The 13,642-nt window shown below is 40.6% G+C and overlaps 1 protein-coding gene across 2 annotated transcripts in view; it reads left to right on the top strand.

Moving 5' to 3' along the window:
* Positions 1-1,519: 1,519 nt before the first annotated feature.
* BST1 (bone marrow stromal cell antigen 1) overlaps positions 1,520-13,642 on the top strand; it is a 29,798-nt gene continuing 17,675 nt past the window's right edge. For both annotated transcript variants that reach the window (XM_027836469.1, XM_027836470.1), the window contains exons 1-4: positions 1,520-1,929; positions 5,014-5,140; positions 10,163-10,298; positions 12,110-12,192. In XM_027836469.1, the coding sequence (XP_027692270.1) occupies positions 1,742-1,929; positions 5,014-5,140; positions 10,163-10,298; positions 12,110-12,192 (534 nt within the window). In that variant the 5' untranslated portion in view covers positions 1,520-1,741. The remainder of the gene's footprint in view (positions 1,930-5,013; positions 5,141-10,162; positions 10,299-12,109; positions 12,193-13,642) is intronic.

Consider the following 13,642-nt stretch of genomic DNA (forward strand, 5'->3'; position numbering starts at 1 on the left):
GATTTGCAAAGCATTTCATGTATTCTCATTTGATCCAACAACACTTTTAGGTAGTTGCTATTATTATCCCCATTTTGTAAATGAGGAAAATTAGGCTGAGAGACCCTTTTCAGGGTCAGGTGGTATCTAAGGTAGGATTCAAACACAAGTCTCTCTGACTGCAAATTCAACATTCTATCCCACTGGACTGGTTTTGTGCCACTTGGTAGGCCCCTTCTCTCATTGCCCTGAAGGAGGGGGAGAGCTGAAATCTTAGAAGATGCAAGAAGTATGCAAGGGTTCTAACAAGTGGCGATCAAAGATGCTCAAGTACTGAGAGGGCTACAGAATTGGAGGACTTTGAGAGGACCACTGCAATGAACAAGAGAGATCACAGTCAAAGGCCTTGGAGGCAAAGGCAGATCTTGCTGGTGACTAAGTCCTCCCTTGCCCAAGTGGTTTCAACTAAGAGATCTGGATATCCTCCAAGGGAGTGAAGGGGAGCAGGAAAGAGCTCCTGGGGCGAAGAAAGGGAAGGGCCAGATATTCTTCTCTCCTCCCTGACCCCAACATCCACCCCTGGTGTTGCTGTTACTGCTGATGCCTCTATCTCTGACAGGGGTGAGATATTTCAAAAAGCCTGTAGTAGGAGGATGTAAGGCCACAACAAAAGTACTGCAGCTGTCCTTTCTTGTGAAGAATGATGGTGTTGACATTCTTCTTCTCCCTATTCCCTTCCTTCTCCCTATTGCCCTGGGAGAGCAAGCTTATATTCCAAAGCTATCCAGATGAGAGGTGATAAGGGCTTAAATTAGGGTGGGTAAAAAAAGGGAGGGGGTGGACTGAGATATCATAGAACCAGAAACAAGATGTGGATAGAGTGAGGAGCAACTGAATGGATAGATGAGATGACATAAAGGAGTCAGGATTAATAGAAGACCATGAAACAGGGAGAATGATGATATACTCTGCGGAAACAGGAAGTTCAGAAGAGAGATGGATGTTGACAGAAGAGGTAATGAATTGTGTTTCAGGCCTGACAATCTTGAGATGCCCATGAGAAATACAGTGTGAAATGGTCAATAGGCAATTGATGATTAGCCACTAGATCTCAGGAGAGCAAAATGGTGATCTCAACAAGTTTGTGAGACAACCAGCTTAGCTATGATTATTACCATTTTAGAAATAAGAAAACCAAGAAGAGGTGAAGCTCTGAATCCTGATTTTTCTGATTCCTACTTCTGTCTACTCTTTCCACTGCATCATAAATGCTGTTAAAAAATTATAAAAGAGTGCTGCAAGTTATTACTTCCTGTGCTTAGCAAGGTGATTGGGACATAGTAAGTATTTAATAACTACTTTTTTTTCCATTCATTCAAAGAGAAGTATCTTCTGCTTAGTGAGAGTAAAAGGGGATACCAAATGAAGCAGGAAGGAAAGGAAGGGTTTGCAAGTTTGTGTTGCTGACGGTAGCAAATGCCTTGCTTCCTGGGCAGGTCCAAAAGTTCCAGTAGGAAGGACGTCTGCCCGAGGGAGCAAGAGAAGAAAGAGAAAGGGAAAAGGAAAGAAGGAATAGGAACTAGGAAAGAAGGTCAAAAGTTATAAGAACACAAAGCCTCTTCTTTCTGAGCAGTTAGTTGCTGCTTGAATCAGCTAACTAAGCTATTTACACCAGGTCGGCTTATCAGTAGCACAGAGAGATATTCTTCCCCCTTTCCTGCCCCACTACAGAGAAGTGACTTCCCCAGCAGGGAATTCCTCCATGGAGTCCTCTGACCTAGCACTGCAGGGACTGATGCTCTTTCTGTTATTGTTTCTGATGGGACAAGCTAATGTGTATACCAGGGCAGGAGAGAAACGATGGAGTGGGGAAGGCACTAATCCCCACCTGGAGAGTATCTTCCTGGGCAGATGCAATGAGTATATCTCCGTGGTGAACCCAGAACTCAGGTAAGTCGTAAGAAGTATCTCCTTTAGATAAAAGTTAAGTATTCTTTGTGGAGTAGGGAGGGACATTTGTCTGACAGGGGAAGAGGAGGAGGAGCTGAGAGCCTAGGTCTCCTGGTCTGCCCTACTCTCCTGTTTTCAAAATTCCTCTGACTCCCTGCCTTTCTTTTTTCTTCTCTTTATATTTTTATTTTATAACTCCAAAGCAGAACTACTATCTCAGGAACCTTGGGATAAGAGGCTTTCTCATTTAAAGCAATGTGAAAATGGATTTCAAGTAATAATATCAACCATAGAACACTTGACAATTTACTAAGGACTTTTATATGTCATATATTTAGGTAGATCCTATAGTTCAAAAGGCTTCTAGATGCCCCTTTGACAAAGACAGCATATTATGGATGTCCTCTGCAAATCAGCCTAGCTAAATGCAGAGGGGTTTTTCACCAGGGCTGTATTGACTATCAGGCAATTTTCTCTGTCCATAGAAACTCATGGAGACTATACCTCAAGGCTTGGTCCTGGGCGTCCTTCTCTTTTTGTGTCCTATACAAGCTTAGTCATCTCTTTAGTTTTCATGCATTCAATTATCATCTTTATGCAGATTCCTATATCTATTTATCTAGCCTTAGTTCTTTTCCTTAGCTCCAGTCTCCTATCATCTGCCTCTTGGAAATCTCAAACTATAGGAACTATAGGCATTTCCAAACTACAGATAGTATCTCCAAACTATAGGCACCATAGGCATATAAGTACATATAGGTATTATCGTATATACTATATGTGCTATACATATACTATATATAGTATATAGGTACTATAGTTATATAGATACTATAGGCATAAAGGTACATATAGACAATACAGGCATCTCCAAACTATAGATACTATAGGCATGTAGGTACTTATAGGTACTGTAAGGTATATAGCATATATGCTATATACAGTACATACTATATACTTACTACATATAACATATAGGTACTATAGGCACATAGGTGCCTATAGGTACTATAGGCATCTCCAAAACAGAACTCATTATCTTCCCCCAAAAAACCTTTCCATCTTCAAAAATTTTCCTATTACTGTTGAGGGTGTTGAAAGTGGATTTTTGGGAAAACAAAATTGATTCCATTTTGTCCTATATTTGCTATTATATTCCTTGCCCTTTCTGGATGATGTCTCTGACAGATACTGAGTGTCTCCTTCAGTACCTCCCTTCCTCCAGTCACTTTATGATTACAAAAGAAAACTCTTAGGATCTTAAATAGTTCCAGGAACTCACCCCCTTCTCTTTATCTTACCCTATAAAGCTTATTGTAGGAGCTTAACCAATGCTAATTAACTGACAGATAAGAAGGTACTGTTTTCTTCCATCCGGTGAAAATGACTAGGCTAAAGGACTCATTCTTTTCTCACCGTGACAATTTTAGCATACTATTAAGTACTTCTCCCTGCCTTTAGGCCCAACTAGATCTTAGCCAAAACTGCTTTGTAAGAAGCTTATCTTCTGTTGTGCTCTCTGGGTCACTTTGCTCTTCCTCCTTATCTCTCAGCCTTTTTTTTTTTTCCTGGCTTTCTTTAAGCCTCAGCTCATATCTCACCTTTCTCTTTAAAGCTAACCCTCCATCTACTCTAACAAGTATCTTATCTAACTAGTTATTTTCATAGTTGTCTCCCCCATTAGAACCTAAACTTCTTGAGGGCAGGGACCTATTTTCGTCTTTTTTTTTTGCACCCCCAGGTCTTAGCACAGTGCCTGGCACATTGTAAATGCTTAATAAATACTTATGGACTGATTACTAAGGATTAGAAGATTGTGAACTATCTTGGTGGAGAGCACATCTGTAGGGAGAGGGAAAGAAACAAGCATTTATGTGGTGCTTACTATGTGCCAGGCACTTTACAAATATCATCTCATTTTATCGTCACTACAACCCTATAAGGTAGGTGCTGTTATCACCCCCATTTTAGATTTGAAAAGCTGAGGCAGACAGAGGTTAAGAGTTGTGTGCCCAGGCTCATATATCTAACTAGTAAGTGTCTGAGGCCAGGTGTGAACTTAGGGCTTCTTGATTCCAGACCCAGTGTGCTATCTACTACACTACCTAGCCATCCAGTCCCTGCCCTCTCCCTCCCCTAATTATTTTATACTTTGTAAATATTGTGTATTTACTTTTGTGAATCCTGAACCCCATGAACCCCAATTTGAAACAGAGTCTGCGCTGTTAGGGCGCATGAGTCTGAGATTTAATTTCTCAAAGTGGCTTGACATGCATTGCATGGGAGTTCAGTCCAAAACTGGGGCCCCCTAAGGGGGCTAGTTCAGAACTGGCTCAGTTTGGGATGTTGGGGTACAGCGTTATATGCCCTTGGAAGGGTTGGTGTTCCCAAAGGGGTGCCAATCAACCGTGATTGGTCAACATACTAGGGGGTGGGTGAGTTCCTTAGATCACTCAGTCCACAGGGGCCAATATAGACCGCCATCAAAGAAAATACCACCCCTTGCCTTGGAAGTCTGTCTCCATCCAAACCTGAGTAGGATAAATCAATTCTGGCCTGGGTTGGGGTTTGACCAAGATAAGAAGATTCAATGCTTCCTTATTATCAGAGATGTCCTTCTGAATAACTTTGGACCAAAGGCTAGCAGTGTGGAGCTCTGAGTCTCCAAAACACAGATTACCAAGAGAAATCATTTTTCACACTTTTGTGTGCATATGTTACTTCCTGACAATAGAACTTAAGTTTCAGTCAAATGTAAACTCCTATAGTGCTGGGGCTTTTTTTTTTGTTATTGTTGGCAAGGCAACTGGGGTTAAGTGATTTGCCCAGAGTCACACAGCTACTAAGTGTTATGTGTCTGAGGTCAGATTTGAACTCAGGTCCTCCTGACTCCAGGGCCAGTGATCTATCTGCTTTGCCACCTAGCTGTCTCATCAGGGCTTTTTAAAAAATTGTTGTTAACACTGTTATAACAGCTTGTTAAGTACATAGTAGGTGCTTAACAAGTGTTTCTTGAATTGGATTTAAGTCGTGGATCTTTCAAAATAATGAATCAATACCATTGCTTATCTTTTTCCCTTATAGTAAGAAAAACTGTTCAGCAATATGGGAAGCCTTTGAATCTGTGGTCCACAAGGATCCCTGCTCTGTACTGCCTTCAGACTATGACCTTTTTATTAACCTGTCGAGACACTCCATTCCCAGAGATAAGGTACTCTCTCTTAATTATGTGGAGAGATTCCTCTGATTACTCTCCTGACATGTGTATGTGCTGAAGTAAAAGAAATGTTTTCTGGTTGGGGAGAGTTGGGTTCCACTACAGTGTGAAACTGAGAGCCTTAAAAGTCAGTTCAGGTTGAGCTATTCAGCTATTCCTGTCCTAACAGAAACCTAGGTAAAGAACAGAATAAACATCAGCAAAAACATTTCATTAGGACAGAAAAAAGAAATGGGAAAATTTTACAAATATTCTCTGCATGCCTTCCCTAAATGGTTTCATTCCTAGCTTCCTTCATCTTCCCTAGCATAGTCCAGACAGGAAGCTTCCTCTTCTCAGTATTTCGATATTTTTGTTCTTAAGAAATATCTCCTATGCCCATTTGTTAACTTCTTAGGAAATAAAGCCCTGGTCTGACAGACATATGCATGCTACATAGTATGGTAGGAAATGTAAGCTTGCCATCATTCTACACTTCTCCCCACTAAAACATGGCCAAAACTGAAAATTGTAATGTAGCACCCTCTCTGGGCTCACTTCCCCAACTCACACTGGCACTAACAGGTTCAGTCTCCAGAGGGGTAGTTGCTTCTAGTCTCAAGGTTCTTGAAGTAACTGTCTGGGTATCTTATGATCTCTCACTGGAGTCCTTCCTCTTATCAATAAGCTAGCAGACTCAGCTCTCAACAAAGGCATTAATTCAAATGGCATAGCAAGAACAGTAATTATCTCCCCCTCTCCAAAACCTGGGGCTGCACTTCATATGCAATCAAATTATTGAAGCATTATCATGGCTTTTCTAAGGTGTAGGATGTTTCCTTTGCCTCTTCCTTCATATTTCTGCATTTTTTCCCTTGTGACCTTTAATCTTGTTGACATCTAAACAAGGTACCCCCTTACATGAACAATCATCTTTTCAGTATAAGATTGTTGCTGCAGTTAGTGTTAATGAATCAGATTCTTCTAACCCTACTCTTGGAGGAGAGGAATGTGCCCGCACAAACCAGTCAGTATATGGAAATTTCCACCCCCTCCTAAAGAGTGGGATGTTCACACCCAAATTCCATGTTATTGGGGGAAGTCAGTCCATCCTCTCCTATGTCCTAGTGTTAGTTTGACATTATTCATCACTACTACTTGGAGAATAAAACAGAAAAACTTTATATTTGTCTGACTGAGAAGAACTCTGACTTCTTTTTTTTTTTTTTTTTAGAAATGTGAATTCTAAAAGAAATTTTAGGCTCAGACATTTCAGGTCATTATCATTGCATAATGATAGCAATACTCTTGCAATATGAGCTTGTGTGGAGCAATGTGTGAGGCAACCTGATGTAGTGGGTGAAATACAGGATTCAGAAGATAGAAGACCTGGGTTCCCACCCCAACTCTGCCACTTACTGGTGGTATGACCCCACTTACTGGTGGTATGACCTTAAGCAAAGCACTTAACCTTTCCAAGACTCAGTTTCCTCAGCTGTAAAAATGGGCATAGTAATACCTCCACTATCTACCAGTGACAGGACAAAAAACCCATAGCCTTTGTTTTGACAGGCTGTCTCTCTGCTACATATGCTTCCTTCTCCTAGGATCCTTTCCCTTTTCTGGAAACTTCCATGCCCAGTGTTTCTAGCCAATCCCTAGTGTCTTTCTGCCTATGACGTCATAGGTGGGAAACCAATCAGACACACCTGAGAAAGACCACACCCCTCACTGTAAAGCCTCTTCACCCTTATTAATTTTGCTTCTGCTACAATGTCTGGGACTATCCCAGCACTTAGGCAGAGCTATGGTATGTCATGAGCTGCTCTGAAATATAAAATGATGGAGCACCCAGGTTTCCCACCCATCAACCTAGAAGGAGTGACAAGAACTTGGCAGAACTTCAGTGTTTCCCATCCAAAGGGGAGCCTTTTTCATGCTTGTCAACTCTCTCTCCCACTGAGGTTGCAGTCATCTTCCTTAGGGTGTTTGTGAATTCCTGACCCCCTGGGTATATTCTTCATTATCTTAGTCCACCCCATGGTATTTCATATTGAGACTCATACCTTCCATTCTGTGAATTAAAGTGCACCTTGGTAAGGGCTCACTGCTTTGAGCATCTCTGGACAGTCTGTCTCTTTCGTTAAGGCCTTACTAAGACTGAAAACAAGTCTAGTGAACTAGGACATTACCTTATAGGGTGGTTGTGAGTATAAACCATGGCCAAGAGTCCCCTCAAGGATTCTGGGCTCACATGAACCAGGTCCAGTCCTGGGGATCTGACCCCAAAAGACCACTCTTTCTTCTTGGTTCACACCCCCTAGAGTTTTACAGGAGGGACCAAAATAGTTTGGGTATGGCTTATGTCTAGGTTTTCCCAAATATGTGTGGTGGGATTACCAACTACCACACAGGATCTCAATGTACAACATGATCATCAGTTAATCAATAGAGAAATATTTATTAAGTGCCTACTATGTGCCAGGCACTGTGCTAAGTGCATAGGACAGCCCATCACAGAAAATGGATAAAACAAAGGATTCACAGGAGCCCTCAAACAAATAAAAGTTTTCAAATAGCCCATTAGACTCTCCCCCAGGTAAACACACTTTGGGGGGCTGCAAGATATGTAATTTCCCTTTACTCTTAGGAATACAATAATGGTTAAATATGCTCTATATATCTTGCCCCACAGCATGGCTTTGGTCCTTCAACTGAAGGTCATTCCTTTCTTGGTGGTATTCCCTTCCTCTCTAAAAGGCATGTAGTTGAAGACATCTACCTCTAGGAGACTCATAGTCAAAGGACTGAACTCAGGAACTCCCAGTCTCTTGGGAACTTTTGAATCTGGAATTATGAAGAGCACAATGAGTAGAAGGTGCATTTTCAGAAACTCTAGTCTCTAATTTGTGTTCAAGAAAAGCTAGAGAGAGGCAAAAGGTGGTCAGAAATTAGGTTTAAGAACCTAAGGCCACCTGGACAAATACATGTTGTTTGTGTCATGTGTTGCTCTTTCAAATCACTATATTTGGCTGGGTGTGGGGAGGGAAGAGAAAGGGAATGGGAGAGGAGAAAAAATGGAGAGAGAGGTCTAAAGAGAGAGAGAAAGAGAGAGAGAGAGAGATGTGGATTAGACAGGAACTGCTCCAGTTCCATAATCCAGATCCATGGGGGTAGAGTGGGGGTGGGTGCACTTTTGACAAGAGTTCATCCCACATACTCAAATCTCCATCATCTTGAGGGTAGCCTCAACCACTGGGAACTAATGGGAGGGGGCGGTTTCCTCTGTCCTGTCACAGGGCTGCAGGGTAGATTAGTACCTCTAAGAAAGTAGCCTATAAACCAAGGCCCGTAACTTGTAACCTCATGAAATTGATTGGGGAAATGATGAAAAGTGTTTTAATTGTTTTCATTTAACAAGAGTTTATTTCCCACCCACCCCTACCCCTGTCCTGCAATGGAAAAGAAAAAGATAACCCTTGTAGCAAATATGGATAGTCAAACAAACCAAATATCCACTATTTGGCTATATCCAAACATCAGGTCTCATTCTGTATACTGAGTACATTGTTTCTGTCAGGAGATGGGTAGAATTCTTCATCTGTTTTGGAATCATGATTGGTTATTACGTTGATCAAAGATTTTAAGTCCTTCAAAGTTGGAACACATAAAATTAAGCAGAGGGTTCCCTGATCAGCCCTATTACAAGAGAAAAGGACTTTGTAAATCTTAAAAGCACTATATGAATGTACTGATTGCTCCATCCTAGGACCTCAGAGTTCCGGGAATATCCTTGAGTAGTTCTCTACATTGTAGAGCATTTCTTAAACTGTGGGGCATGACCCCATATCGGGTTGGGAAAAGTTTGGCAACAGTAAAAGGTTTCTGAATGTGCAACAACCAAAAATTAATTGAAAATCAAACATGTAAAGAATCAGAGGGGTTTTCTCGCCTGTGCTGCACCTGCAACTTCACTGCAGCTTTGGTTCTGAACACAAAGCATGCATACTTTGCAATGACCTCAGACCATGTAACACCAAGAAGGTCACCCTTGGAAAAAGTTGTGAACCTGAATTCGGGTGTATCCCCTAGATTCTTCCCCCCCCACCCCCCGCCATGCCCTTCAGCTGCCAGTGATTAATGCCTTAGTTCCATTTAACTAATTAACATGGATGAACAAGAACTGAAGGACAAACATTTTCCTACCCCCCAACATGTGGGAGGCACAGTCAGAGCGGCAGAGTGGGACCCACCAAGCTCATGCCCAGTTGCCATGCTGGACCAGTTCCCGTCTAAACTAGAGGTGGGCTGCATCTCAAAGGCTGTTCCTCCCCTCGGACCTTGATGCTGAGCAGGCTGGCCATCAAACCTGGAACGTAGGAAAAACCTAACATCAGTATAAAGAACCTGAAGTCTGTATTTATAGGTTACGTTTTGGCCTTGGATGGGGAGGGTCAGAGGCCTCTCTCCTTTTACTCTCTTCTCTAGCCAGAAGACAGGCAGGCAGGAAAGATTCAGAACAAAAAAATATGGTTCTTGATATTTAACGCCTTTTGAATGAAACCCATTTCAATCCCATAGCCAATCAAAAAGACTTCTTGTAAACCTGTTAGCAAACCAGACCCAGTTACAGCATGTCTCCACATGCCCCTAAGTTCCCATGGAGAATGCATAAGCTGACCGCTCTACACATGTTCATATGGACTGGACTCATTGGCCAGTCCCTGTTATGTGACTATGAGCCACTGCAATTCAGAAAAGTTAAATTTATATGAATTTTATATAATTGGCTGAACATTTCATTAATTTTTGCAAAATATTTCTTATGATAAAGAATTAAAATCCAATCCCTTTTCCAAGGGGGAAATGTGTTTAAGATAAGCCAGGACCAATCATTTGTCACCTCGCAAGTTAGAAATGGAAGTAAAATAGAATGCAACTCTTTTGGTTCCTACATAAAACTTGCATGATTTATATGCTTAAAAAGCTGGTAGTGAGATTTTTTTTCCCACATCATTTTAATATCTTTCTCTCTAGTCGTTGTTCTGGGAAAATAACTACAACCTTGTTACTGCTTATGCTGATAACACCCGCCGGCTGATACCTGTAACTGATATGCTATATGGCAGAGTAGGAGATCTCATCAATTGGTGTCGACAAGAAAATGGCTCAGGTAAAATTGCTTTGTCATCCAAAGGAGAACCAACACTGAGAAGCCAATGATAAGTTTGCTCTAGACAGAGACAGAGACCTGGTTTTCTGATTCCCTATTATTGTAGGATAATTGTGTTGATTTATGCCCTCTCATCAAGCTTCTATGCTACAAAGAACATCAATATTGGTTATAAATTATAACATCAATGTTATTCATCCATTTCCCCCATTCGAATGCAAAAGAATAGATCTGTAATCTCTAGCTGAAGATGATAGAATTTACAACTGGGAAGAGACTTTAGTGTTCATTCTCTTCAATTTACAAATGAAGAAACTGAGGTTCCCAGATAGGACATATCCCATAGTAGATGCCATTGAGATTTGGAGTCTGGAAGACCCAGATTTAAGTTCATCTCAGACACTCACTGGCTGTGTAACCCTGAGCAAGTCACTTAACTCCTCAGTCTCAGTTTCCTCATCTATAAAATGGTATAAAAAGAGCACCTACATCACTTCACAGCATCATTTAGAGTATCAAATGAGTTATTTGCAAACCACTTTATAAACCATGAAGTGCTATGTCAGTGGCAGTTGCTATTATTATTGTTATTAACTTTCTGAGGTTACATGGATATTAAGGGACAAAGTTTACGTTTTAATCTATGTCTTCTGACTCTAAAGTCAGTGTTCTTCCTACTATTTCAAGCTGTTCAAACTAACCAAATTGTGGGAGCATGGATGGAGGTTAGAATATGTGGGTTTTTTTTTTTTTTAACATCAGAACCTACTTCATCCCATTAATGGCATTTAGAAGGAAATGAACTGTGCAGTTAATGAACTCTACAGATGTCATCAAAGGTGAAATATTATTTATTTCTAAATTATACGTGAAAGAGGAGGCATACTGTAGAAGCTAAAGCCTGGCCTAAGAGGAAAATTTGGGTTTAAGACTTGCTTCTAACATGCAGTAACCATGTGACCATGCTCAAGTCATTTGATGCCTTCATGCCCCAGGCAGCTCTCTGAAAGTTAAACAAATTGGTGGAGGGAGTTTCTACCCCAGGAGTTCCTTATGTTCCTTTTCTACCCCCTCCTAAAAAGAAAAAATAAACTATATTTAGAAGTAGTTGCTAATGTACTTTTATACAAAACAAGATGGTACAGAATACGTGAAAACACTAGTAATTAGGTGGCTAAATGGTTAGAACACTGGGCCTGAGGTCAGGAAGGTCTGAGTTCAAATCTGACCTCAGATGTTTACCCATTGTGTAACCCTAGGCAAGTCACTTAACCTGAATCTGCCTCAGTTTCCTCAACTGTAAAATGGAGACAATAATAGCATCTACTTCCCAGAGTTGTTGTGAAGCTCAAATGAGATGATAATTGTAAAGTGCTTGGCAGGTAGTAAGCAATATAGAAATGGTAGCCATTATTATCATTATTAAGATTCGGGTTTAAAATCCAAAACCTGGACCATGAGGAATTGGTGCAAGAAGTGATTTTTGTCACTAAGAGATCAGAGGTTCTAGTCGAGCCTTATAACTAAACATTATGTGACCTTGAGCCGTTTTATCACTCATTCTGTGCCTCAGTTGCCTCATCTATAAATGGCAATAATACACATGCTGAAGACATGAACCTACACCAGGTGATCTTTTGAGGTCATTTCTAAGTCTAAAGTCTATTGTTCTATGATGGTACTACCCTACAAGCTCCATTCCCATACCTGTTTCACAAATCTCTAATATGTTCTAGTCAGCCAGTCTTTTGCCTTAACTTCTTTCCCTTGTGATAAAACAAATCAATAAAACACTTTGGATTTTTCCTTAGGTTTTGATTATCACTCCTGCCCCACAGTAGAAGACTGTGAGAACAATGCTGTAGACTCCTTCTGGAAGAGAGCATCCTCACAGGTAAATGCTTAGTTAAGGGAGCCCAGATGGGATGGATGGCTCCAGTAGTGTTTGAAGCCAAATAGAAAGAGGTGGAGAGAGAGATCACATGTAAGAGCTTAAGAAAGCTGGCCTCTGAGTCTTGGAAGACTGGATTCAGGTCCTGCTTTTCTGGTCAAGTCATTTAACCTCTCAATGCTCCAAGCATGCAGAGAAGATGCCCCTCTGCTTTGGTACAGGGAGTTTGGGAATTCCTTCCATTGATAAAATCACAGGTCTAACAAATAAAGACTTGTAAAACCACAGTTTACAAGCAGTGTGCTGAGGTGCTGCAGATAAGGTTTTTTTTCCATGGTTTTCTTTTTTTTCTTTTTTTTTTCTTCCAAGGTGGGGTAGATAGATGACTTCATTAGATATAGTTTTCCTTACTCTTAAGGCAACTAAATCTGTTCATGTACAACTTGGAAATAAAGAATATTTCTCATTTAATGATGCCTGTAAAGTTTCTAGAGAAACAATCAAATCAATAATCATGAAGATGAATATCTTCTAAGTGCTAAAGCTCAGTAAATCCTAATTTCATTTACTACGTCTTATTGTTGCAAAGGCAAGAAAATCAAAGTGGAATAGGAAATGAGGGTGGTAGTGTCCAGTTTGATTTTAAGGGCTGAGAAATCGTACAGTGCCCAACAAGTGCATTAGTAATTGTGTAATTAGTAATCCCATTAGTAATTGTGATTATTTAAGAATAAAATAAAATATTTTTTATTTCAATTTATACATATTATCTTTCTCAGACAACTACTAGATTGCTAGGATAGCAATAACAGTAGTAATAATGATGGTTAGCATTTGTGTAGCACATGCTATGTGCCAGACATTGTGCTAAGTACTTCACAAATATTATCTCCTTTAATCCTCACAACAACCGTGGGAGGTAGATGCTATTCTTATACCCATTTTATAGTTGAGGAAACTTGGGCAGATAGAAGTTAAGTGACTTGTCCAAGCTTATCTGAGGTGGCAATTGAACTTGGGTCTTTCTGACTCCAGGTCCAATTCTCTATCCCCTGTGCCACCTAGCTGACTATTTAATTGTTTGGACCTAACTATTTAATTAACAGAAGCATTGGGTATTTCTTTTGGCCTAGGGGTACTGTGAAAAAATTACTGAGACGCTAAAGGAGGTTACCATGAACTGAGAAAGTTTGGGAACCTCTGCTCATAAGACAATAAGCCTATAGAACTTCTGAATTAGAAGCCCATTACCAGGGAGATTATCAGGACCTATTTGGGAAGGCCAAAGAAACTCAAGAGAATGGGATGAGAGGGAATAGAGAGAGAATTTTACATGGTGTAATCTCATCATAAGCCTGGAGTTTGGAAATGGTAGTCCTAAAAGCTGAAATTGTTTATGTAAGAATACACACACACACACACACACACACACACACACACACACACACACACA

This window comes from Vombatus ursinus, unplaced genomic scaffold, assembly GCF_900497805.2.
Source record: "Vombatus ursinus unplaced genomic scaffold, bare-nosed wombat genome assembly UNPS02014818.1, whole genome shotgun sequence".
Lineage (NCBI taxonomy): Eukaryota > Metazoa > Chordata > Mammalia > Diprotodontia > Vombatidae > Vombatus > Vombatus ursinus.